Raw genomic sequence first — 27,675 nt, forward strand, 5'->3', positions numbered from 1 at the left:
CAACCCAAAATTAAATCTAGAATCGGCGTCCTACTTCACAACAAAGCCTCCATCACCCATGCCACCAAACATACCCTCGTAAAACTGACTATCCTACCAATCCTTGACTTCGGGGATGTAAGTTACTTAATATCCTCCTACACTCTACTTAGCAAACTGGATGTAGTCTATCACAGCGCCATCCGTTTTGTCACCAAAGCCCCATATACTACCCACCACTGCGACCTGTATGCTCTCGTTGGCTGGCCCTCACTACATATTCGTTGCCAAACCCACTGGCTCCAGGTTATCTATATGTTTTTGCTAGGTAAAGTCCCGCCTTATCCCAGATCACTGGTCACCATAGTAATACCCACCCTTAGCACAACCTCCAGCAGGTATATGCAGATATATTTCACTGGTCATCCCCAAAGCCAACATTTGCTTTAGCCGCCATTCCTTCCAGTTCTCTGCTGCCAATGACTGGAATTAATTGCAAAAATCACTGAAGCTGGAGACAAATGTCTCCCTCTCTAACTTTAAGCATCAGCTGTCAGAGCATCTTACCGATCACTGTAGCTGTACACAGCCAATCTGTAAATAGCAAACCAAACTACCTCATCCCCATATTATTACTTACCCTCTTGCTCTTTTGCACCCCAGTATTTCTACTTGCACATCATCATCTGCACGTCTATCACTCCATTGTTAATGCTAAATTGTAATTATTTCGCCTCTATGGCCTGTTTATTGCCTTATCTCCCATACTCTTCTACATTTGCACACACTGCACATAGATTGTTCTATTGTGTTATTGACGGTACGTTTGTTTATGTGTAACTCTGTGTTGTTGTTTTTGTCGCACTGCTTTGTTTTATCTTGGCAGTGTCGCAGTTGTAAATGATAACTTGTTCTCAACTGGCCTACCTGGTTAAATAAAGGTGAAATAGAAAATAACTACATAAAATCACACCTTGGACTTGGATACAGAACGAGCACTCAGATTACCAATATTTTAAAGTATTTTTTATTTTAGTAACTTTAACATTTGATGAAGAGCAACAAAAGGCACGATTTTCAAATAGATAAATATATTCATAAATAGGCCTACATCAATAAATAACCTTGATAAATAAATAAATAAATATATAAGTAGGCCTACATCAATAAATAACCTTGATAAATAAATAAATAAATTTATAATATTGCTGTTTGACATTGCACATTGCATGATTGTAGAATAGAAGGCTTTAAAAATCAAGCACAATTGTAAAACAAATGAGTAAAAAAAGATCTGCAAATTCAAATTCATGTTCTGTTGGACCACAGAAGGCTGTCAGAGGTGTGTTTCAGAATGAATTCTAGGGTGTACAGGAGCTCTTTTCGAACCACTTCCCAGGCGCAGTAACTGAAATTCTGTGAAAATAAAAATAAATGGTTAGGGCAATGTAGAGTAATATTATCCTATGTAGAGATATTATCAAAACAATGTTTCTATTTGTTTTCAACCTATATCCTACCTTTTCTTTTAAAACTGCTGCAATGTTCCCAAAGTATGTTTTCAGGCCCTCTGCCCTGATGGGATAATCACTTGTATCCACACTGCTCATCTGCCAGAAAGGAAGAAAGAGGCAGGCGATGAATAATAATTCAAATGCATCTATTATAGTGTATTTGCTTGTACCCTACTTTTTATTTTAGGACAGCCGCGATGTTCCTAAAGTAGGTATTCAGCACCTTTGCCCTGACTAGATAATCACGTTTATCCACACTCTCCATCATCTGACACAAGAATAAAATAATTCAAATGTCACCATACCACACTTAAACAGTTAAGCTATCTGTATTGGCCTAGGTAGGTACTCACACACTCGCTCTCTTCAATCTGACGGTAGATAATGTTCTGAAAATACTCCAACTTCTGTTGGTCCCACATTGTCGGCAGTTCGTCAGTTCCGAACAATGTGTCGATGTTCTTCAATGTCTCATAAATAGCCTTAGCAGCACTGCTGCTCAACTGAAACGGACAACAACAATAATTTCAATTAACATAAATGGCCGTGTAAAGTGTTCTACTTTCTAATCCTAACGGTTGCAAATACTCTTTCATGCTGTAAAGAACTCTTGAATATGCTCGCTTGCCCTTACCTGTGGCGCCCCGGAGGTTGCAAATGAGGTGGCTGGGAATGCCATGAAGACATTCTCCTGCAGGCACTCCAGAGGAAAATGACCCCCCTGAAAGAAAGACAAAACACATTTCTCATGTTGAGCTATTCAGTTAAACATAGTTGGAGAATACATCTCAAAACAAAAGTAATTTAAAAAATGTACCATGTCTCTCAGTAGGTTGTGGGTTGTTCGCACCAGCTGTCCTTGTAGCTGGCAAGGCATGGGCATCGAGAACACTTGCACGAGGCAGAGGAAGGCGCTCATCCAAGTGATAGTCTGAATTGCCATTCTTATGGTAGATAGATGATCTGCAGCAGATGGTCATTGTTAGTTGAATATAATCCTAAAAATAATTAATTAATTGAAGCCTGAAGCAATGATCAAATGATAGCATGTTGTTGATTTACCTGTTGCCAGTATATTGCAAATTTCCTCCAGTCAGAATGTGGTTTGTGTTCTGATCCCATATCTGCGGATTATCTTAAATAGTGAGGATTGAATGGATGTACACAAAGTGAAAGGGTGTCTCGCTAAATTAAGAGTGGAAATGAATGAATGTGGGAAAGTTTTGCCTCGTGAACCGCAAGACCGGATTTCTCTTTTCGTGTGCTCCACTTCCATCTCATCATGTTTCGAGTTTTCCTTCATAGGAGGAACATTGTCCTAAGTATGTTAAAAAAATGAACTCATAGGCTCAAAGGAGAAGGAGGAGAGAGAGAGGGAGAGGGGGAGAGAGAGAGAGAATCGACCCCTTAACATTACAATGAATGCAGTAGACCTCTATATGTTTTTATAAACACGATTATTAAACTAATAGCACTTTTATGGACTAAGGGAAGGCCTTCTACCATGTTTGTTTGTTAATCACAAAACTGCTATTTGATTGTTTGTTTGTTTCTCTCTGATCTCGTTCTGTTTGCATCTTCTGTCTCTAATCCCATTCATGTCGATACATTTCAATTAAACTGTTGATAATAACTGATGATCAAATACAAATCAACCAGCATTTTATGACGTCTGTATCTGAAGAATCAGGCTAACATTACCATTTGACTATGTATTACCCTACGAGAGACTATATAAACTAATGTGCTCTGTTGTGGTAACATTATCGTAAGATTAGTAGAAAAATACCTAAATCCTAATTCCTAACAACACTTAGTTTCATCGTCTTGGATATGCTGAGTTAAAGGGGCAATTTCTGCGATTTCTACATCCAATTTTGGACTTTTAAATGAATGATAGACAGGCTACCTATTGACTCTTGGAGAATAAATAACTTTTAAAGGCCTAATGTGCCCAGTTTACCTCTCTTACCTCAAAATAACCCAAAATGTACTTTTTTTATGACATTTTTTGAAACAATATACATCTAAACAAACACTGTGTAACTTGAAAATTTATTTGAAACTATAATGTTGATCTCTTGGATGGTCATTACTTGAATCAATAGCTCTCTGACAGCGGTTACTTTTCTCGAATCCCCTTCCCTCATTTACCAGAATAGTGGTTGAGTGACCACTATGGTGTTTAATTTAACTGTAGATTGCCTATAAGAAACTGAATGCATGAAAGCCTGAATGGATGAATAAATGGATGACTGAATATATAAATGAATGGAAAAAAAACAATATGATAATAGATGCATGTATTTTCTCAATTAATAGTGTTATAATAACAAAAATATTACAAAGCCTTCACAAATAAATAAATCAGTCAGTCAGTAAAAATATCATCCATCTATCTATTAGCCAGCCTCAAGGACATCCAATCTCCAATGAAGATTATGAGGTTGTCCATCAGATCGCTTCTTCCTCACTTTTTCAGTCAACTCAACCACAACAGGTGCTGCGCCAACGCATCCGACGACACACAAAAAAACGGCGCTTGGAAGTTCCAAGTTTCAGTGAAATTCCTCTGATTTGTGGTGATCTAGAACTTTTCCTCTGATTAATTTCGCCTATTTTCGAGTGCATTTGATATTGGAAACCTTCTGTTTCAAGATTGTGTTCAGCTTGTTGAAATACGTTTTCAGAGACCCTTTGCCTGAAGTCACTGACCCTCCATCTCCAGAGGATGCCCCAACACCACACCCGACCTGAAGACAATATAAAATGGTTGTGAGTGAATTAGTTCCGACTTAAGAAAAGTACCACAGAGACGTCCTCGCTCTGTATAATAGAAAACACCGTTTTAGGCATTAGGATGTCTCATAAATTCCATGGTTAAACTTCCAATTGATCATTTTGAAATTGAAAAACATCAAACTCTCTAGTTTATTCTATCCAATTCTTGCTACATGATACACTTCAGTATCTTACATGTGGTTTCTTGTAAACATGCTCTGGAAACATGCGCTCGACTTTTCTTTACGGAAACAGACCTGGGAATTGTCCACCCTGAAATGAAGTCATATCAATATCAAAAAGTGAACTGTATTGGAATAGTATCCACAAATTAAACATTGTGGTACAGAGAGTGAAGGCATTGGTTATATAAAACGTCCTATAAAAATAAAAATAAAATTTGAGGTCTAATAATGACATATATTTAGCATCAAATTGTACACATCAAATAGTGGACAGGTGTAAAAATAGCGCACTAGCACACTAGTGCATGAATTGCGTCCACCTGCACAGATCGGATGCTGCTGTGTATAAGCAGAACAGAACAGAGTCAGGTAGATACTCAACCATTTCAAGGCTAGCATGAATATTTGAATTTTTCGTCGTGCGGAGAGACAAGCAGGCCTGCAAGAATAAACCAATTTACCAATGTGTTGTGATAACATTATCGTAGGTAAAACACGTAGGTAAAACACCGTACAGCTTCCAAATGTAGTTCAAACTAGCCCATAACTTTAATCTCGTAGATGGACATTCCTTTCATCCTTAGTTATTTGACAATGATGACTTTTCTCCAACCCCAATCCTCAGCTATTTAGAAAAATAGCGGTTCATTGACCGTTTTGGTGTTGTTTGAACAGCAGACTGCTCCTTTAAAAAGTCAGTCTATAAACAAATGAATGCATGAAAGAATGAAAGGATGAATGACTGAATATATAAACGAATTAATAAAAATGATGAGAGAATAATTATTTGATTTGATTATAAAGGAATAACTTCATAGCCTCCACATATACATGTCAGTCAACCATGTTTATGAATAAATGATTCAGTCAGTAAATATATCAGCTGTCAATCTATTAGCCGGGATCAGAAACATGTCACATGTCTCCAATGATGATTATGTGGTTTTCCAACAGACCTCTTCTTCCTCATGGCTTGACTCTGATGTGGAGGAATTTCTTGAACTGCACCAGGTTGTCACGAACCTCCACTCGCGTGATCTCCCATGCGCATGCGTTGTGTTCCTGGAGAGCATATAATATATATATATATGTATTTTATGTCTTCACTCAACTCAACCACAGCAGGTGCGCTGCCAAGGCGTCCTATGACACCACAAAGGCGCTTGGAAGTTTCCAGTTTCATATGTGATTTGAGGCAGCGAAATGCATCCTATTTGTGGTGATTTAGAATTTGCTCAGATTAATGTAGCCTCTATTCGAGAGCATTTGATATTGGACCCACCCAGTGGCGACCGGTTTTCCAACCGTACCCCACCTGTTTTGAGCCCCATATGTTTAACTACAACAACAAAAATATTAGCCGTAACAGCAGAAAATGTACATTTGTTTAACTTTTTTTTGTTGTTGCCTGTGTTACTTGTTATTTTGGCATCAATAAGTTTCACATATCAGTTTGTAAACAATGTAGAAAAACAACAATAATGATTGAGTTATTAAAGCTGCATACAAACATGGTCTCTTTTTTGCTTTCTTGAGTAAGACAAGTTATCATCGAATATTTTTAGATCGTTCATTGTCTGCTTATATGCCCCGTTTTTAATCCTTCGGTTCTGACTTGGTGTACAGGGAAAACACTGTGAAGAAGGTTGAATGATTCCCTTGATAAGCCCCAATTTTCAACGGGTGATTCTTAATTATGCTATTGTGAAATGAATCATGAAAAACGTAAAGATAGTGAACAGTTTTCATACATGTCTATGCAAAGAATTACATTGGAGCAATGCATTTCGTGATAACAGAATACACTGTGCACCTTTCCATTCTATTAGGCGAATATTACTTCTAATACGTTATTGATTGTGGAACACAATTTCATAGATGGGTTGGAACCGTAGAATTAGCAATTCTAATAATGTAATAGTATCTCCATGGTTGGAACGGAAGTTGTATAGGTGCTCAAAGTACACTGTTCAAAACAGGCCAGCCCTGTCCAAAACAGGCCAGCCCTGTCCAGTGATAAAACACACTTAATTGAAAAAGGCATTTGAATATATTTACATTTTGAGAAGATACATTTGACTTGTTTTAATGGCCTTCCTTTATGGATTAGTAGGCTATAGGACTAATTGTACTGCCATCCGTGCATATGTCCTGAGCGTGTTTAATACAAATCTTAATGTCCGCTATGGGGTGCCACAAGGTTCAATTCTCGGGCTGACTCTTTTCTATGAATATATCAATGATGTAGCTCTTGCTGCTGATGATTCTCTGATCCACCTCTACGCAGAGGACACCATTCTGTAGACATCTAGCCCTTCTTTGGACACTGTGCTAACAAACCTCCAAACGAGCTTCAACGCCATACAACACTCCTTCCGTGGCCTCCAACTGCTTTTAATTGCTAGTAAAACTAAGTGCATGCTATTCCATCGATTGCTGCCGCACCCTCTTGCATTAATAGCAACACGACTCTGGACGGTTTTGACTTAGAATATGTGAAACAACTACAAATACCTAGGTGTCTGGTTAGCCTGTAAACTCTCCTTCCAGACTCACATTAAACATCTCAACCCAAAATTAAATCTAGAATCGGCGTCCTACTTCACAACAAAGCCTCCATCACCCATGCCACCAAACATACCCTCGTAAAACTGACTATCCTACCAATCCTTGACTTCGGGATGTAAGTTACTTAATATCCTCCTACACTCTACTTAGCAAACTGGATGTAGTCTATCACAGCGCCATCCGTTTTGTCACCAAAGCCCCATATACTACCCACCACTGCGACCTGTATGCTCTCGTTGGCTGGCCCTCACTACATATTCGTTGCCAAACCCACTGGCTCCAGGTTATCTATATGTTTTTGCTAGGTAAAGTCCCGCCTTATCCCAGATCACTGGTCACCATAGTAATACCCACCCTTAGCACAACCTCCAGCAGGTATATGCAGATATATTTCACTGGTCATCCCCAAAGCCAACATTTGCTTTAGCCGCCATTCCTTCCAGTTCTCTGCTGCCAATGACTGGAATTAATTGCAAAAATCACTGAAGCTGGAGACAAATGTCTCCCTCTCTAACTTTAAGCATCAGCTGTCAGAGCATCTTACCGATCACTGTAGCTGTACACAGCCAATCTGTAAATAGCAAACCAAACTACCTCATCCCCATATTATTACTTACCCTCTTGCTCTTTTGCACCCCAGTATTTCTACTTGCACATCATCATCTGCACGTCTATCACTCCATTGTTAATGCTAAATTGTAATTATTTCGCCTCTATGGCCTGTTTATTGCCTTATCTCCCATACTCTTCTACATTTGCACACACTGCACATAGATTGTTCTATTGTGTTATTGACGGTACGTTTGTTTATGTGTAACTCTGTGTTGTTGTTTTTGTCGCACTGCTTTGTTTTATCTTGGCAGTGTCGCAGTTGTAAATGATAACTTGTTCTCAACTGGCCTACCTGGTTAAATAAAGGTGAAATAGAAAATAACTACATAAAATCACACCTTGGACTTGGATACAGAACGAGCACTCAGATTACCAATATTTTAAAGTATTTTTATTTTAGTAACTTTAACATTTGATGAAGAGCAACAAAAGGCACGATTTTCAAATAGATAAATAGATTCATAAATAGGCCTACATCAATAAATAACCTTGATAAATAAATAAATAAATATATAAGTAGGCCTACATCAATAAATAACCTTGATAAATAAATAAATACATTTATATAATATTGCTGTTTGACATTGCACATTGCATGATTGTAGAATAGAAGGCTTTAAAAATCAAGCACAATTGTAAAACAAATGAGTAAAAAAAGATCTGCAAGTTCAAATTCATGTTCTGTTGGACCACAGAAGGCTGTCAGAGGTGTGTTTCAGAATGAATTCTAGGGTGTACAGGAGCTCTTTTCGAACCACTTCCCAGGCGCAGTAACTGAAATTCTGTGAAAATAAAAATAAATGGTTAGGGCAATGTAGAGTAATATTATCCTATGTAGAGATATTATCAAAACAATGTTTCTATTTGTTTTCAACCTATATCCTACCTTTTCTTTTAAAACTGCTGCAATGTTCCCAAAGTATGTTTTCAGGCCCTCTGCCCTGATGGGATAATCACTTGTATCCACACTGCTCATCTGCCAGAAAGGAAGAAAGAGGCAGGCGATGAATAATAATTCAAATGCATCTATTATAGTGTATTTGCTTGTACCCTACTTTTTATTTTAGGACAGCCGCGATGTTCCTAAAGTAGGTATTCAGCACCTTTGCCCTGACTAGATAATCACGTTTATCCACACTCTCCATCATCTGACACAAGAATAAAATAATTCAAATGTCACCATACCACACTTAAACAGTTAAGCTATCTGTATTGGCCTTAGGTAGGTACTCACACACTCGCTCTCTTCAATCTGACGGTAGATAATGTTCTGAAAATACTCCAACTTCTGTTGGTCCCACATTGTCGGCAGTTCGTCAGTTCCGAACAATGTGTCGATGTTCTTCAATGTCTCATAAATAGCCTTAGCAGCACTGCTGCTCAACTGAAACGGACAACAACAATAATTTCAATTAACATAAATGGCCGTGTAAAGTGTTCTACTTTCTAATCCTATCGGTTGCAAATACTCTTTCATGCTGTAAAGAACTCTTGAATATGCTCGCTTGCCCTTACCTGTGGCGCCCCGGAGGTTGCAAATGAGGTGGCTGGGAATGCCATGAAGACATTCTCCTGCAGGCACTCCAGAGGAAAATGACCCCCCTGAAAGAAAGACAAAACACATTTCTCATGTTGAGCTATTCAGTTAAACATAGTTGGAGAATACATCTCAAAACAAAAGTAATTTAAAAATGTACCATGTCTCTCAGTAGGTTGTGGGTTGTTCGCACCAGCTGTCCTTGTAGCTGGCAAGGCATGGGCATCGAGAACACTTGCACGAGGCAGAGGAAGGCGCTCATCCAAGTGATAGTCTGAATTGCCATTCTTATGGTAGATAGATGATCTGCAGCAGATGGTCATTGTTAGTTGAATATAATCCTAAAAATAATTAATTAATTGAAGCCTGAAGCAATGATCAAATGATAGCATGTTGTTGATTTACCTGTTGCCAGTATATTGCAAATTTCCTCCAGTCAGAATGTGGTTTGTGTTCTGATCCCATATCTGCGGATTATCTTAAATAGTGAGGATTGAATGGATGTACACAAAGTGAAAGGGTGTCTCGCTAAATTAAGAGTGGAAATGAATGAATGTGGGAAAGTTTTGCCTCGTGAACCGCAAGACCGGATTTCTCTTTTCGTGTGCTCCACTTCCATCTCATCATGTTTCGAGTTTTCCTTCATAGGAGGAACATTGTCCTAAGTATGTTAAAAAAATGAACTCATAGGCTCAAAGGAGAAGGAGGAGAGAGAGAGGGAGAGGGGGAGAGAGAGAGAGAAATCGACCCCTTAACTTTACAATGAATGCAGTAGACCTCTATATGTTTTTATAAACACGATTATTAAACTAATAGCACTTTTATGGACTAAGGGAAGGCCTTCTACCATGTTTGTTTGTTAATCACAAAACTGCTATTTGATTGTTTGTTTGTTTCTCTCTGATCTCGTTCTGTTTGCATCTTCTGTCTCTAATCCCATTCATGTCGATACATTTCAATTAAACTGTTGATAATAACTGATGATCAAATACAAATCAACCAGCATTTTATGACGTCTGTATCTGAAGAATCAGGCTAACATTACCATTTGACTATGTATTACCCTACGAGAGACTATATAAACTAATGTGCTCTGTTGTGGTAACATTATCGTAAGATTAGTAGAAAAATACCTAAATCCTAATTCCTAACAACACTTAGTTTCATCGTCTTGGATATGCTGAGTTAAAGGGGCAATTTCTGCGATTTCTACATCCAATTTTGGACTTTTAAATGAATGATAGACAGGCTACCTATTGACTCTTGGAGAATAAATAACTTTTAAAGGCCTAATGTGCCCAGTTTACCTCTCTTACCTCAAAATAACCCAAAATGTACTTTTTTTATGACATTTTTTGAAACAATATACATCTAAACAAACACTGTGTAACTTGAAAATTTATTTGAAACTATAATGTTGATCTCTTGGATGGTCATTACTTGAATCAATAGCTCTCTGACAGCGGTTACTTTTCTCGAATCCCCTTCCCTCATTTACCAGAATAGTGGTTGAGTGACCACTATGGTGTTTAATTTAACTGTAGATTGCCTATAAGAAACTGAATGCATGAAAGCCTGAATGGATGAATAAATGGATGACTGAATATATAAATGAATGGAAAAAACAATATGATAATAGATGCATGTATTTTCTCAATTAATAGTGTTATAATAACAAAAATATTACAAAGCCTTCACAAATAAATAAATCAGTCAGTCAGTAAAAATATCATCCATCTATCTATTAGCCAGCCTCAAGGACATCCAATCTCCAATGAAGATTATGAGGTTGTCCATCAGATCGCTTCTTCCTCACTTTTTCAGTCAACTCAACCACAACAGGTGCTGCGCCAACGCATCCGACGACACACAAAAAAACGGCGCTTGGAAGTTCCAAGTTTCAGTGAAATTCCTCTGATTTGTGGTGATCTAGAACTTTTCCTCTGATTAATTTCGCCTATTTTCGAGTGCATTTGATATTGGAAACCTTCTGTTTCAAGATTGTGTTCAGCTTGTTGAAATACGTTTTCAGAGACCCTTTGCCTGAAGTCACTGACCCTCCATCTCCAGAGGATGCCCCAACACCACACCCGACCTGAAGACAATATAAAATGGTTGTGAGTGAATTAGTTCCGACTTAAGAAAAGTACCACAGAGACGTCCTCGCTCTGTATAATAGAAAACACCGTTTTAGGCATTAGGATGTCTCATAAATTCCATGGTTAAACTTCCAATTGATCATTTTGAAATTGAAAAACATCAAACTCTCTAGTTTATTCTATCCAATTCTTGCTACATGATACACTTCAGTATCTTACCTGTGGTTTCTTGTAAACATGCTCTGGAAACATGCGCTCGACTTTTCTTTACGGAAACAGACCTGGGAATTGTCCACCCTGAAATGAAGTCATATCAATATCAAAAAGTGAACTGTATTGGAATAGTATCCTGAATAAACCAATTTACCAATGTGTTGTGATAACATTATCGTAGGTAAAACACGTAGGTAAAACACGGTACAGCTTCCAAATGTAGTTCAAACTAGCCCATAACTTTAATCTCGTAGATGGACATTCCTTTCATCCTTAGTTATTTGACAATGATTACTTTTCTCCAACCCCAATCCTCAGCTATTTAGAAAAATAGCGGTTCATTGACCGTTTTGGTGTTGTTTGAACAGCAGACTGCTCCTTTAAAAAAGTCAGTCTATAAACAAATGAATGCATGAAAGAATGAAAGGATGAATGACTGAATATATAAATGAATTAATAAAAATGATGAGAGAATAATTATTTGATTTGATTATAAAGGAATAACTTCATAGCCTCCACATATACATGTCAGCCAACCATGTTTATAAATAAATGATTCAGTCAGTAAATATATCAGCTGTCAATCTATTAGCCGGGATCAGAAACATGTCACATGTCTCCAATGATGATTATGTGGTTTTCCAACAGACCTATTCTTCCTCATGGCTTGACTCTGATGTGGAGGAATTTCTTGAACTGCACCAGGTTGTCACGAACCTCCACTCGCGTGATCTCCCATGCGCATGCGTTGTGTTCCTGGAGAGCATATAATATATATATATATATATATATATGTATTTTATGTCTTCACTCAACTCAACCACAGCAGGTGCGCTGCCAAGGCGTCCTATGACACCACAAAGGCGCTTGGAAGTTCCCAGTTTCATATGTGATTTGAGGCAGCGAAATGCATCCTATTTGTGGTGATTTAGAATTTGCTCAGATTAATGTAGCCTCTATTCGAGAGCATTTGATATTGGACCCACCCAGTGGCGACCGGTTTTCCAACCGTACCCCACCTGTTTTGAGCCCCATATGTTTAACTACAACAACAAAAAGATTAGCCGTAACAGCAGAAAATGTACATTTGTTTAACTTTTTTGTTGTTGTTGCCTGTTTTACTTGTTATTTTGGCATCAAGAAGTTTCACATATCAGTTTGTAAACAATGTAGAAAAACAACAATAATGATTGAGTTAATAAAGCTGCATACAAACATGGTCTCTTTTTTGCTTTCTTGAGTAAGACAAGTTATCATCGAATATTTTTAGATCGTTCATTGTCTGCTTATATGCCCCGTTTTTTAATCTTTCGGTTCTGACTTGGTGTACAGGGAAAACACTGTGAAGAAGGTTGAATGATTCCCTTGATAAGCCCCAATTTTCAACGGGTGATTCTTAATTATGCTATTGTGAAATGAATCATGAAAAACGTAAAGATAGTGAACAGTTTTCATACATGTCTATGCAAAGAATTACATTGGAGCAATGCATTTCGTGATAACAGAATACACTGTGCACCTTTCCATTCTATTAGGCGAATATTACTTCTAATACGTTATTGATTGTGGAACACAATTTCATAGATGGGTTGGAACCGTAGAATTAGCAATTCTAATAATGTAATAGTATCTCCATGGTTGGAACGGAAGTTGTATATTCGCTCAAAGTACACTGTTCAAAACAGGCCAGCCCTGTCCAAAACAGGCCAGCCCTGTCCAGTGATAAAACACACTTAATTGAAAAAAGGCATTTGAATATATCTACATTTTGAGAAGATACATTTGACTTGTTTTAATGGCCTTCCTTTATGGATTAGTAGGCTATAGGACTAATTGTACTGCCATCCGTGCATATGTCCTGAGCGTGTTTAATACAAATCTTAATGTCCGCTATGGGGGTGCCACAAGGTTCAATTCTCGGGCTGACTCTTTTCTATGAATATATCAATGATGTAGCTCTTGCTGCTGATGATTCTCTGATCCACCTCTACGCAGAGGACACCATTCTGTAGACATCTAGCCCTTCTTTGGACACTGTGCTAACAAACCTCCAAACGAGCTTCAACGCCATACAACACTCCTTCCGTGGCCTCCAACTGCTTTTAATTGCTAGTAAAACTAAGTGCATGCTCTTCCATCGATTGCTGCCGCACCTCTTGCATTAATAGCAACACGACTCTGGACGGTTTTGACTTAGAATATGTGAAACAACTACAAATACCTAGGTGTCTGGTTAGCCTGTAAACTCTCCTTCCAGACTCACATGAAACATCTCCAACCCAAAATTAAATCTAGAATCGGCGTCCTACTTCACAACAAAGCCTCCATCACCCATGCCACCAAACATACCCTCGTAAAACTGACTATCCTACCAATCCTTGACTTCGGGGATGTAAGTTACTTAATATCCTCCTACACTCTACTTAGCAAACTGGATGTAGTCTATCACAGCGCCATCCGTTTTGTCACCAAAGCCCCATATACTACCCACCACTGCGACCTGTATGCTCTCGTTGGCTGGCCCTCACTACATATTCGTTGCCAAACCCACTGGCTCCAGGTTATCTATATGTTTTTGCTAGGTAAAGTCCCGCCTTATCCCAGATCACTGGTCACCATAGTAATACCCACCCTTAGCACAACCTCCAGCAGGTATATGCAGATATATTTCACTGGTCATCCCCAAAGCCAACATTTGCTTTAGCCGCCATTCCTTCCAGTTCTCTGCTGCCAATGACTGGAATTAATTGCAAAAATCACTGAAGCTGGAGACAAATGTCTCCCTCTCTAACTTTAAGCATCAGCTGTCAGAGCATCTTACCGATCACTGTAGCTGTACACAGCCAATCTGTAAATAGCAAACCAAACTACCTCATCCCCATATTATTACTTACCCTCTTGCTCTTTTGCACCCCAGTATTTCTACTTGCACATCATCATCTGCACGTCTATCACTCCATTGTTAATGCTAAATTGTAATTATTTCGCCTCTATGGCCTGTTTATTGCCTTATCTCCCATACTCTTCTACATTTGCACACACTGCACATAGATTGTTCTATTGTGTTATTGACGGTACGTTTGTTTATGTGTAACTCTGTGTTGTTGTTTTTGTCGCACTGCTTTGTTTTATCTTGGCAGTGTCGCAGTTGTAAATGATAACTTGTTCTCAACTGGCCTACCTGGTTAAATAAAGGTGAAATAGAAAATAACTACATAAAATCACACCTTGGACTTGGATACAGAACGAGCACTCAGATTACCAATATTTTAAAGTATTTTTTATTTTAGTAACTTTAACATTTGATGAAGAGCAACAAAAGGCACGATTTTCAAATAGATAAATAGATTCATAAATAGGCCTACATCAATAAATAACCTTGATAAATAAATAAATAAATATATAAGTAGGCCTACATCAATAAATAACCTTGATAAATAAATAAATACATTTATATAATATTGCTGTTTGACATTGCACATTGCATGATTGTAGAATAGAAGGCTTTAAAAATCAAGCACAATTGTAAAACAAATTAGTAAAAAAAGATCTGCAAGTTCAAATTCATGTTCTGTTGGACCACAGAAGGCTGTCAGAGGTGTGTTTCAGAATGAATTCTAGGGTGTACAGGAGCTCTTTTCGAACCACTTCCCAGGCGCAGTAACTGAAATTCTGTGAAAATAAAAATAAATGGTTAGGGCAATGTAGAGTAATATTATCCTATGTAGAGATATTATCAAAACAATGTTTCTATTTGTTTTCAACCTATATCCTACCTTTTCTTTTAAAACTGCTGCAATGTTCCCAAAGTATGTTTTCAGGCCCTCTGCCCTGATGGGATAATCACTTGTATCCACACTGCTCATCTGCCAGAAAGGAAGAAAGAGGCAGGCGATGAATAATAATTCAAATGCATCTATTATAGTGTATTTGCTTGTACCCTACTTTTTATTTTAGGACAGCCGCGATGTTCCTAAAGTAGGTATTCAGCACCTTTGCCCTGACTAGATAATCACGTTTATCCACACTCTCCATCATCTGACACAAGAATAAAATAATTCAAATGTCACCATACCACACTTAAACAGTTAAGCTATCTGTATTGGCCTAGGTAGGTACTCACACACTCGCTCTCTTCAATCTGACGGTAGATAATGTTCTGAAAATACTCCAACTTCTGTTGGTCCCACATTGTCGGCAGTTCGTCAGTTCCGAACAATGTGTCGATGTTCTTCAATGTCTCATAAATAGCCTTAGCAGCACTGCTGCTCAACTGAAACGGACAACAACAATAATTTCAATTAACATAAATGGCAGTGTAAAGTGTTCTACTTTCTAATCCTAACGGTTGCAAATACTCTTTCATGCTGTAAAGAACTCTTGAATATGCTCGCTTGCCCTTACCTGTGGCGCCCCGGAGGTTGCAAATGAGGTGGCTGGGAATGCCATGAAGACATTCTCCTGAAGGCACTCCAGAGGAAAATGACCCCCCTGAAAGAAAGACAAAACACATTTCTCATGTTGAGCTATTCAGTTAAACATAGTTGGAGAATACATCTCAAAACAAAAGTAATTTAAAAAATGTACCATGTCTCTCAGTAGGTTGTGGGTTGTTCGCACCAGCTGTCCTTGTAGCTGGCAAGGCATGGGCATCGAGAACACTTGCACGAGGCAGAGGAAGGCGCTCATCCAAGTGATAGTCTGAATTGCCATTCTTATGGTAGATAGATGATCTGCAGCAGATGGTCATTGTTAGTTGAATATAATCCTAAAAATAATTAATTAATTGAAGCCTGAAGCAATGATCAAATGATAGCATGTTGTTGATTTACCTGTTGCCAGTATATTGCAAATTTCCTCCAGTCAGAATGTGGTTTGTGTTCTGATCCCATATCTGCGGATTATCTTAAATAGTGAGGATTGAATGGATGTACACAAAGTGAAAGGGTGTCTCGCTAAATTAAGAGTGGAAATGAATGAATGTGGGAAAGTTTTGCCTCGTGAACCGCAAGACCGGATTTCTCTTTTCGTGTGCTCCACTTCCATCTCATCATGTTTCGAGTTTTCCTTCATAGGAGGAACATTGTCCTAAGTATGTTAAAAAATGAACTCATAGGCTCAAAGGAGAAGGAGGAGAGAGAGAGGGAGAGGGGGAGAGAGAGAGAGAATCGACCCCTTAACTTTACAATGAATGCAGTAGACCTCTATATGTTTTTATAAACACGATTATTAAACTAATAGCACTTTTATGGACTAAGGGAAGGCCTTCTACCATGTTTGTTTGTTAATCACAAAACTGCTATTTGATTGTTTGTTTGTTTCTCTCTGATCTCGTTCTGTTTGCATCTTCTGTCTCTAATCCCATTCATGTCGATACATTTCAATTAAACTGTTGATAATAACTGATGATCAAATACAAATCAACCAGCATTTTATGACGTCTGTATCTGAAGAATCAGGCTAACATTACCATTTGACTATGTATTACCCTACGAGAGACTATATAAACTAATGTGCTCTGTTGTGGTAACATTATCGTAAGATTAGTAGAAAAATACCTAAATCCTAATTCCTAACAACACTTAGTTTCATCGTCTTGGATATGCTGAGTTAAAGGGGCAATTTCTGCGATTTCTACATCCAATTTTGGACGTTTAAATGAATGATAGACAGGCTACCTATTGACTCTTGGAGAATAAATAACTTTTAAAGGCCTAATGTGCCCAGTTTACCTCTCTTACCTCAAAATAACCCAAAATGTACTTTTTTTATGACATTTTTTTGAAACAATATACATCTAAACAAACACTGTGTAACTTGAAAATTTATTTGAAACTATAATGTTGATCTCTTGGATGGTCATTACTTGAATCAATAGCTCTCTGACAGCGGTTACTTTTCTCGAATCCCCTTCCCTCATTTACCAGAATAGTGGTTGAGTGACCACTATGGTGTTTAATTTAACTGTAGATTGCCTATAAGAAACTGAATGCACGAAAGCCTGAATGGATGAATAAATGGATGACTGAATATATAAATGAATGGAAAAAAAACAATATGATAATAGATGCATGTATTTTCTCAATTAATAGTGTTATAATAACAAAAATATTACAAAGCCTTCACAAATAAATAAATCAGTCAGTCAGTAAAAATATCATCCATCTATCTATTATAGCCAGCCTCAAGGACATCCAATCTCCAATGAAGATTATGAGGTTGTCCATCAGATCGCTTCTTCCTCACTTTTTCAGTCAACTCAACCACAACAGGTGCTGCGCCAACGCATCCGACGACACACAAAAAAACGGCGCTTGGAAGTTCCAAGTTTCAGTGAAATTCCTCTGATTTGTGGTGATCTAGAACTTTTCCTCTGATTAATTTCGCCTATTTTCGAGTGCATTTGATATTGGAAACCTTCTGTTTCAAGATTGTGTTCAGCTTGTTGAAATACGTTTTCAGAGACCCTTTGCCTGAAGTCACTGACCCTCCATCTCCAGAGGATGCCCCAACACCACACCCGACCTGAAGACAATATAAAATGGTTGTGAGTGAATTAGTTCCGACTTAAGAAAAGTACCACAGAGACGTCCTCGCTCTGTATAATAGAAAACACCGTTTTAGGCATTAGGATGTCTCATAAATTCCATGGTTAAACTTCCAATTGATCATTTTGAAATTGAAAAACATCAAACTCTCTAGTTTATTCTATCCAATTCTTGCTACATGATACACTTCAGTATCTTACATGTGGTTTCTTGTAAACATGCTCTGGAAACATGCGCTCGACTTTTCTTTACGGAAACAGACCTGGGAATTGTCCACCCTGAAATGAAGTCATATCAATATCAAAAAGTGAACTGTATTGGAATAGTATCCACAAATGAAACATTGTGGTACAGAGAGTGAAGGCATTGGTTATATAAAACGTCCTATAAAAATAAAAATAAAATTTGAGGTCTAATAATGACATATATTTAGCATCAAATTGTACACATCAAATAGTGGACAGGTGTAAAAATAGCGCACTAGCACACTAGTGCATGAATTGCGTCCACCTGCACAGATCTGATGCTGCTGTGTATAAGCAGAACAGAACAGAGTCAGGTAGATACTCAACCATTTCAAGGCTAGCATGACTATTTGAATTTTTCGTCGTGCGGAGAGACAAGCAGGCCTGCAAGAATAAACCAATTTACCAATGTGTTGTGATAACATTATCGTAGGTAAAACACGTAGGTAAAACACCGTACAGCTTCCAAATGTAGTTCAAACTAGCCCATAACTTTAATCTCGTAGATGGACATTCCTTTCATCCTTAGTTATTTGACAATGATGACTTTTCTCCAACCCCAATCCTCAGCTATTTAGAAAAATAGCGGTTCATTGACCGTTTTGGTGTTGTTTGAACAGCAGACTGCTCCTTTAAAAAAGTCAGTCTATAAACAAATGAATGCATGAAAGAATGAAAGGATGAATGACTGAATATATAAACGAATTAATAAAAATGATGAGAGAATAATTATTTGATTTGATTATAAAGGAATAACTTCATAGCCTCCACATATACATGTCAGTCAACCATGTTTATGAATAAATGATTCAGTCAGTAAATATATCAGCTGTCAATCTATTAGCCGGGATCAGAAACATGTCACATGTCTCCAATGATGATTATGTGGTTTTCCAACAGACCTCTTCTTCCTCATGGCTTGACTCTGATGTGGAGGAATTTCTTGAACTGCACCAGGTTGTCACGAACCTCCACTCGCGTGATCTCCCATGCGCATGCGTTGTGTTCCTGGAGAGCATATAATATATATATATATATATATATATATATATATATGTATTTTATGTCTTCACTCAACTCAACCACAGCAGGTGCGCTGCCAAGGCGTCCTATGACACCACAAAGGCGCTTGGAAGTTCCCAGTTTCATATGTGATTTGAGGCAGCGAAATGCATCCTATTTGTGGTGATTTAGAATTTGCTCAGATTAATGTAGCCTCTATTCGAGAGCATTTGATATTGGACCCACCCAGTGGCGACCGGTTTTCCAACCGTACCCCACCTGTTTTGAGCCCCATATGTTTAACTACAACAACAAAAAGATTAGCCGTAACAGCAGAAAATGTACATTTGTTTAACTTTTTTGTTGTTGTTGCCTGTTTTACTTGTTATTTTGGCATCAATAAGTTTCACATATCAGTTTGTAAACAATGTAGAAAAACAACAATAATGATTGAGTTAATAAAGCTGCATACAAACATGGTCTCTTTTTTGCTTTCTTGAGTAAGACAAGTTATCATCGAATATTTTTAGATCGTTCATTGTCTGCTTATATGCCCCGTTTTTTAATCTTTCGGTTCTGACTTGGTGTACAGGGAAAACACTGTGAAGAAGGTTGAATGATTCCCTTGATAAGCCCCAATTTTCAACGGGTGATTCTTAATTATGCTATTGTGAAATGAATCATGAAAAACGTAAAGATAGTGAACAGTTTTCATACATGTCTATGCAAAGAATTACATTGGAGCAATGCATTTCGTGATAACAGAATACACTGTGCACCTTTCCATTCTATTAGGCGAATATTACTTCTAATACGTTATTGATTGTGGAACACAATTTCATAGATGGGTTGGAACCGTAGAATTAGCAATTCTAATAATGTAATAGTATCTCCATGGTTGGAACGGAAGTTGTATAGGTGCTCAAAGTACACTGTTCAAAACAGGCCAGCCCTGTCCAAAACAGGCCAGCCCTGTCCAGTGATAAAACACACTTAATTGAAAAAGGCATTTGAATATATCTACATTTTGAGAAGATACATTTGACTTGTTTTAATGGCCTTCCTTTATGGATTAGTAGGCTATAGGACTAATTGTACTGCCATCCGTGCATATGTCCTGAGCGTGTTTAATACAAATCTTAATGTCCGCTATGGGGGTGCCACAAGGTTCAATTCTCGGGCTGACTCTTTTCTATGAATATATCAATGATGTAGCTCTTGCTGCTGATGATTCTCTGATCCACCTCTACGCAGAGGACACCATTCTGTAGACATCTAGCCCTTCTTTGGACACTGTGCTAACAAACCTCCAAACGAGCTTCAACGCCATACAACACTCCTTCCGTGGCCTCCAACTGCTTTTAATTGCTAGTAAAACTAAGTAATGCATGCTCTTCCATCGATTGCTGCCGCACCTCTTGCATTAATAGCAACACGACTCTGGACGGTTTTGACTTAGAATATGTGAAACAACTACAAATACCTAGGTGTCTGGTTAGCCTGTAAACTCTCCTTCCAGACTCACATGAAACATCTCCAACCCAAAATTAAATCTAGAATCGGCGTCCTACTTCACAACAAAGCCTCCATCACCCATGCCACCAAACATACCCTCGTAAAACTGACTATCCTACCAATCCTTGACTTCGGGGATGTAAGTTACTTAATATCCTCCTACACTCTACTTAGCAAACTGGATGTAGTCTATCACAGCGCCATCCGTTTTGTCACCAAAGCCCCATATACTACCCACCACTGCGACCTGTATGCTCTCGTTGGCTGGCCCTCACTACATATTCGTTGCCAAACCCACTGGCTCCAGGTTATCTATATGTTTTTGCTAGGTAAAGTCCCGCCTTATCCCAGATCACTGGTCACCATAGTAATACCCACCCTTAGCACAACCTCCAGCAGGTATATGCAGATATATTTCACTGGTCATCCCCAAAGCCAACATTTGCTTTAGCCGCCATTCCTTCCAGTTCTCTGCTGCCAATGACTGGAATTAATTGCAAAAATCACTGAAGCTGGAGACAAATGTCTCCCTCTCTAACTTTAAGCATCAGCTGTCAGAGCATCTTACCGATCACTGTAGCTGTACACAGCCAATCTGTAAATAGCAAACCAAACTACCTCATCCCCATATTATTACTTACCCTCTTGCTCTTTTGCACCCCAGTATTTCTACTTGCACATCATCATCTGCACGTCTATCACTCCATTGTTAATGCTAAATTGTAATTATTTCGCCTCTATGGCCTGTTTATTGCCTTATCTCCCATACTCTTCTACATTTGCACACACTGCACATAGATTGTTCTATTGTGTTATTGACGGTACGTTTGTTTATGTGTAACTCTGTGTTGTTGTTTTTGTCGCACTGCTTTGTTTTATCTTGGCAGTGTCGCAGTTGTAAATGATAACTTGTTCTCAACTGGCCTACCTGGTTAAATAAAGGTGAAATAGAAAATAACTACATAAAATCACACCTTGGACTTGGATACAGAACGAGCACTCAGATTACCAATATTTTAAAGTATTTTTTATTTTAGTAACTTTAACATTTGATGAAGAGCAACAAAAGGCACGATTTTCAAATAGATAAATAGATTCATAAATAGGCCTACATCAATAAATAACCTTGATAAATAAATAAATAAATATATAAGTAGGCCTACATCAATAAATAACCTTGATAAATAAATAAATACATTTATATAATATTGCTGTTTGACATTGCACATTGCATGATTGTAGAATAGAAGGCTTTAAAAATCAAGCACAATTGTAAAACAAATTAGTAAAAAAGATCTGCAAGTTCAAATTCATGTTCTGTTGGACCACAGAAGGCTGTCAGAGGTGTGTTTCAGAATGAATTCTAGGGTGTACAGGAGCTCTTTTCGAACCACTTCCCAGGCGCAGTAACTGAAATTCTGTGAAAATAAAAATAAATGGTTAGGGCAATGTAGAGTAATATTATCCTATGTAGAGATATTATCAAAACAATGTTTCTATTTGTTTTCAACCTATATCCTACCTTTTCTTTTAAAACTGCTGCAATGTTCCCAAAGTATGTCTTCAGGCCCTCTGCCCTGATGGGATAATCACTTGTATCCACACTGCTCATCTGCCAGAAAGGAAGAAAGAGGCAGGCGATGAATAATAATTCAAATGCATCCATTATAGTGTATTTGCTTGTACCCTACTTTTTATTTTAGGACAGCCGCGATGTTCCTAAAGTAGGTATTCAGCACCTTTGCCCTGACTAGATAATCACGTTTATCCACACTCTCCATCATCTGACACAAGAATAAAATAATTAAAATGTCACCATACCACACTTAAACAGTTAAGCTATCTGTATTGGCCTAGGTAGGTACTCACACACTCGCTCTCTTCAATCTGACGGTAGATAATGTTCTGAAAATACTCCAACTTCTGTTGGTCCCACATTGTCGGCAGTTCGTCAGTTCCGAACAATGTGTCGATTTTCTTCAATGTCTCATAAATAGCCTTAGCAGCACTGCTGCTCAACTGAAACGGACAACAACAATAATTTCAATTAACATAAATGGCCGTGTAAAGTGTTCTACTTTCTAATCCTAACGGTTGCAAATACTCTTTCATGCTGTAAAGAACTCTTGAATATGCTCGCTTGCCCTTACCTGTGGCGCCCCGGAGGTTGCAAATGAGGTGGCTGGGAATGCAATGAAGACATTCTCCTGCAGGCACTTCAGAGGAAAATGACCCCCCTGAAAGAAAGACAAAACACATTTCTCATGTTGAGCTATTCAGTTAAACATAGTTGGAGAATACATCTCAAAACAAAAGTAATTTAAAAAATGTACCATGTCTCTCAGTAGGTTGTGGGTTGTTCGCACCAGCTGTCCTTGTAGCTGGCAAGGCATGGGCATCGAGAACACTTGCACGAGGCAGAGGAAGGCGCTCATCCAAGTGATAGTCTGAATTGCCATTCTTATGGTAGTTAGATGATCTGCAGCAGATGGTCATTGTTAGTTGAATATAATCCTGAAAATAATTAATTAATTGAAGCCTGAAGCAATGATCAAATGATAGCATGTTGTTGATTTACCTGTTGCCAGTATATTGCAAATTTCCTCCAGTCAGAATGTGGTTTGTGTTCTGATCCCATATCTGCGGATTATCTTAAATAGTGAGGATTGAATGGATGTACACAAAGTGAAAGGGTGTCTCGCTAAATTAAGAGTGGAAATGAATGAATGTGGGAAAGTTTTGCCTCGTGAACCGCAAGACCGGATTTCTCTTTTCGTGTGCTCCACTTCCATCTCATCATGTTTCGAGTTTTCCTTCATAGGAGGAACATTGTCCTAAGTATGTTAAAAAATGAACTCATAGGCTCAAAGGAGAAGGAGGAGAGAGAGAGGGAGAGGGGGAGAGAGAGAGAATCGACCCTTAACTTTACAATGAATGCAGTAGACCTCTATATGTTTTTATAAACACGATTATTAAACTAATAGCACTTTTATGGACTAAGGGAAGGCCTTCTACCATGTTTGTTTGTTAATCACAAAACTGCTATTTGATTGTTTGTTTGTTTCTCTCTGATCTCGTTCTGTTTGCATCTTCTGTCTCTAATCCCATTCATGTCGATACATTTCAATTAAACTGTTGATAATAACTGATGATCAAATACAAATCAACCAGCATTTTATGACGTCTGTATCTGAAGAATCAGGCTAACATTACCATTTGACTATGTATTACCCTACGAGAGACTATATAAACTAATGTGCTCTGTTGTGGTAACATTATCGTAAGATTAGTAGAAAAATACCTAAATCCTAATTCCTAACAACACTTAGTTTCATCGTCTTGGATATGCTGAGTTAAAGGGGCAATTTCTGCGATTTCTACATCCAATTTTGGACTTTTAAATGAATGATAGACAGGCTACCTATTGACTCTTGGAGAATAAATAACTTTTAAAGGCCTAATGTGCCCAGTTTACCTCTCTTACCTCAAAATAACCCAAAATGTACTTTTTTTATGACATTTTTTGAAACAATATACATCTAAACAAACACTGTGTAACTTGAAAATTTATTTGAAACTATAATGTTGATCTCTTGGATGGTCATTACTTGAATCAATAGCTCTCTGACAGCGGTTACTTTTCTCGAATCCCCTTCCCTCATTTACCAGAATAGTGGTTGAGTGACCACTATGGTGTTTAATTTAACTGTAGATTGCCTATAAGAAACTGAATGCATGAAAGCCTGAATGGATGAATAAATGGATGACTGAATATATAAATGAATGGAAAAAAAACAATATGATAATAGATGCATGTATTTTCTCAATTAATAGTGTTATAATAACAAAAATATTACAAAGCCTTCACAAATAAATAAATCAGTCAGTCAGTAAAAATATCATCCATCTATCTATTAGCCAGCCTCAAGGACATCCAATCTCCAATGAAGATTATGAGGTTGTCCATCAGATCGCTTCTTCCTCACTTTTTCAGTCAACTCAACCACAACAGGTGCTGCGCCAACGCATCCGACGACACACAAAAAACGGCGCTTGGAAGTTCCAAGTTTCAGTGAAATTCCTCTGATTTGTGGTGATCTAGAACTTTTCCTCTGATTAATTTCGCCTATTTTCGAGTGCATTTGATATTGGAAACCTTCTGTTTCAAGATTGTGTTCAGCTTGTTGAAATACGTTTTCAGAGACCCTTTGCCTGAAGTCACTGACCCTCCATCTCCAGAGGATGCCCCAACACCACACCCGACCTGAAGACAATATAAAATGGTTGTGAGTGAATTAGTTCCGTCTTAAGAAAAGTACCACAGAGACGTCCTCGCTCTGTATAATAGAAAACACCGTTTTAGGCATTAGGATGTCTCATAAATTCCATGGTTAAACTTCCAATTGATCATTTTGAAATTGAAAAACATCAAACTCTCTAGTTTATTCTATCCAATTCTTGCTACATGATACACTTCAGTATCTTACCTGTGGTTTCTTGTAAACATGCTCTGGAAACATGCGCTCGACTTTTCTTTACGGAAACAGACCTGGGAATTGTCCACCCTGAAATGAAGTCATATCAATATCAAAAAGTGAACTGTATTGGAATAGTATCCACAAATGAAACATTGTGGTACAGAGAGTGAAGGCATTGGTTATATAAAACGTCCTATAAAAATAAAAATAAAATTTGAGGTCTAATAATGACATATATTTAGCATCAAATTGTACACATCAAATAGTGGACAGGTGTAAAAATAGCGCACTAGCACACTAGTGCATGAATTGCGTCCACCTGCACAGATCGGATGCTGCTGTGTATAAGCAGAACAGAACAGAGTCAGGTAGATACTCAACCATTTCAAATTTTTCGTCGTTCGGAGAGACAAGCAGGCCTGCAAGAATAAACCAATTTACCAATGTGTTGTGATAACATTATCGTAGGTAAAACACGGTACAGCTTCCAAATGTAGTTCAAACTAGCCCATAACTTTAATCTCGTAGATGGACATTCCTTTCATCCTTAGTTATTTGACAATGATTACTTTTCTCCAACCCCAATCCTCAGCTATTTAGAAAAATAGCGGTTCATTGACCGTTTTGGTGTTGTTTGAACAGCAGACTGCTCCTTTAAAAAGTCAGTCTATAAACAAATGAATGCATGAAAGAATGAAAGGATGAATGACTGAATATATAAATGAATTAATAAAAATGATGAGAGAATAATTATTTGATTTGATTATAAAGGAATAACTTCATAGCCTCCACATATACATGTCAGCCAACCATGTTTATAAATAAATGATTCAGTCAGTAAATATATCAGCTGTCAATCTATTAGCCGGGATCAGAAACATGTCACATGTCTCCAATGATGATTATGTGGTTTTCCAACAGACCTCTTCTTCCTCATGGCTTGACTCTGATGTGGAGGAATTTCTTGAACTGCACCAGGTTGTCACGAACCTCCACTCGCGTGATCTCCCATGCGCATGCGTTGTGTTCCTGGAGAGCATATAATATATATATATATATATATATATATATATATGTATTTTATGTCTTCACTCAACTCAACCACAGCAGGTGCGCTGCCAAGGCGTCCTATGACACCACAAAGGCGCTTGGAAGTTCCCAGTTTCATATGTGATTTGAGGCAGCGAAATGCATCCTATTTGTGGTGATTTAGAATTTGCTCAGATTAATGTAGCCTCTATTCGAGAGCATTTGATATTGGACCCACCCAGTGGCGACCGGTTTTCCAACCGTACCCCACCTGTTTTGAGCCCCATATGTTTAACTACAACAACAAAAAGATTAGCCGTAACAGCAGAAAATGTACATTTGTTTAACTTTTTTGTTGTTGTTGCCTGTTTTACTTGTTATTTTGGCATCAATAGGTTTCACATATCAGTTTGTAAACAATGTAGAAAAACAACAATAATGATTGAGTTAATAAAGCTGCATACAAACATGGTCTCTTTTTTGCTTTCTTGAGTAAGACAAGTTATCATCGAATATTTTTAGATCGTTCATTGTCTGCTTATATGCCCCGTTTTTTAATCTTTCGGTTCTGACTTGGTGTACAGGAAAACACTGTGAAGAAGGTTGAATGATTCCCTTGATAAGCCCCAATTTTCAACGGGTGATTCTTAATTATGCTATTGTGAAATGAATCATGAAAAACGTAAAGATAGTGAACAGTTTTCATACATGTCTATGCAAAGAATTACATTGGAGCAATGCATTTCGTGATAACAGAATACACTGTGCACCTTTCCATTCTATTAGGCGAATATTACTTCTAATACGTTATTGATTGTGGAACACAATTTCATAGATGGGTTGGAACCGTAGAATTAGCAATTCTAATAATGTAATAGTATCTCCATGGTTGGAACGGAAGTTGTATAGGTGCTCAAAGTACACTGTTCAAAACAGGCCAGCCCTGTCCAAAACAGGCCAGCCCTGTCCAGTGATAAAACACACTTAATTGAAAAAAGGCATTTGAATATATCTACATTTTGAGAAGATACATTTGACTTGTTTTAATGGCCTTCCTTTATGGATTAGTAGGCTATAGGACTAATTGTACTGCCATCCGTGCATATGTCCTGAGCGTGTTTAATACAAATCTTAATGTCCGCTATGGGGGTGCCACAAGGTTCAATTCTCGGGCTGACTCTTTTCTATGAATATATCAATGATGTAGCTCTTGCTGCTGATGATTCTCTGATCCACCTCTACGCAGAGGACACCATTCTGTAGACATCTAGCCCTTCTTTGGACACTGTGCTAACAAACCTCCAAACGAGCTTCAACGCCATACAACACTCCTTCCGTGGCCTCCAACTGCTTTTAATTGCTAGTAAAAC

The 27,675-nt window shown here is 37.9% G+C and overlaps 3 protein-coding genes across 3 annotated transcripts; all 3 read right to left on the minus strand.

Annotated features, from left to right (window-relative positions):
• Window positions 1-990: 990 nt before the first annotated feature.
• On the minus strand, window positions 991-9,665 carry LOC115103591 (uncharacterized). The gene is made up of 11 exons (XM_065006721.1): window positions 9,582-9,665; window positions 9,337-9,482; window positions 9,155-9,241; window positions 8,874-9,023; window positions 8,526-8,615; window positions 8,319-8,421; window positions 2,311-2,456; window positions 2,128-2,214; window positions 1,847-1,996; window positions 1,500-1,589; window positions 991-1,395 (listed from the first exon to the last, which is right to left on the minus strand). Exons 2-11 carry the CDS (start codon window positions 9,460-9,462, stop codon window positions 1,288-1,290), a joined length of 1,137 nt encoding a protein of 378 aa, XP_064862793.1. The 5' UTR covers window positions 9,463-9,482; window positions 9,582-9,665; the 3' UTR covers window positions 991-1,287.
• Window positions 9,666-14,753: 5,088 nt separating this feature from the next.
• LOC135563678 (interferon beta-like) lies at window positions 14,754-16,404 on the minus strand. The gene is made up of 6 exons (XM_065006768.1): window positions 16,321-16,404; window positions 16,076-16,221; window positions 15,893-15,979; window positions 15,612-15,761; window positions 15,265-15,354; window positions 14,754-15,160 (listed from the first exon to the last, which is right to left on the minus strand). The coding sequence occupies exons 2-6, from the start codon at window positions 16,199-16,201 to the stop codon at window positions 15,053-15,055; spliced, it is 561 nt and encodes a 186-aa protein (XP_064862840.1). The 5' UTR covers window positions 16,202-16,221; window positions 16,321-16,404; the 3' UTR covers window positions 14,754-15,052.
• Window positions 16,405-21,810: 5,406 nt separating this feature from the next.
• Window positions 21,811-23,456, minus strand: LOC135563679 (interferon beta-like). The gene is made up of 6 exons (XM_065006769.1): window positions 23,377-23,456; window positions 23,132-23,277; window positions 22,949-23,035; window positions 22,668-22,817; window positions 22,321-22,410; window positions 21,811-22,216 (listed from the first exon to the last, which is right to left on the minus strand). The coding sequence occupies exons 2-6, from the start codon at window positions 23,255-23,257 to the stop codon at window positions 22,109-22,111; spliced, it is 561 nt and encodes a 186-aa protein (XP_064862841.1). The 5' UTR covers window positions 23,258-23,277; window positions 23,377-23,456; the 3' UTR covers window positions 21,811-22,108.
• Window positions 23,457-27,675: the final 4,219 nt, after the last annotated feature.

Source organism: Oncorhynchus nerka, linkage group LG21, assembly GCF_034236695.1.
Source record: "Oncorhynchus nerka isolate Pitt River linkage group LG21, Oner_Uvic_2.0, whole genome shotgun sequence".
In the NCBI taxonomy this organism is placed as follows: Eukaryota; Metazoa; Chordata; class Actinopteri; order Salmoniformes; family Salmonidae; genus Oncorhynchus; species Oncorhynchus nerka.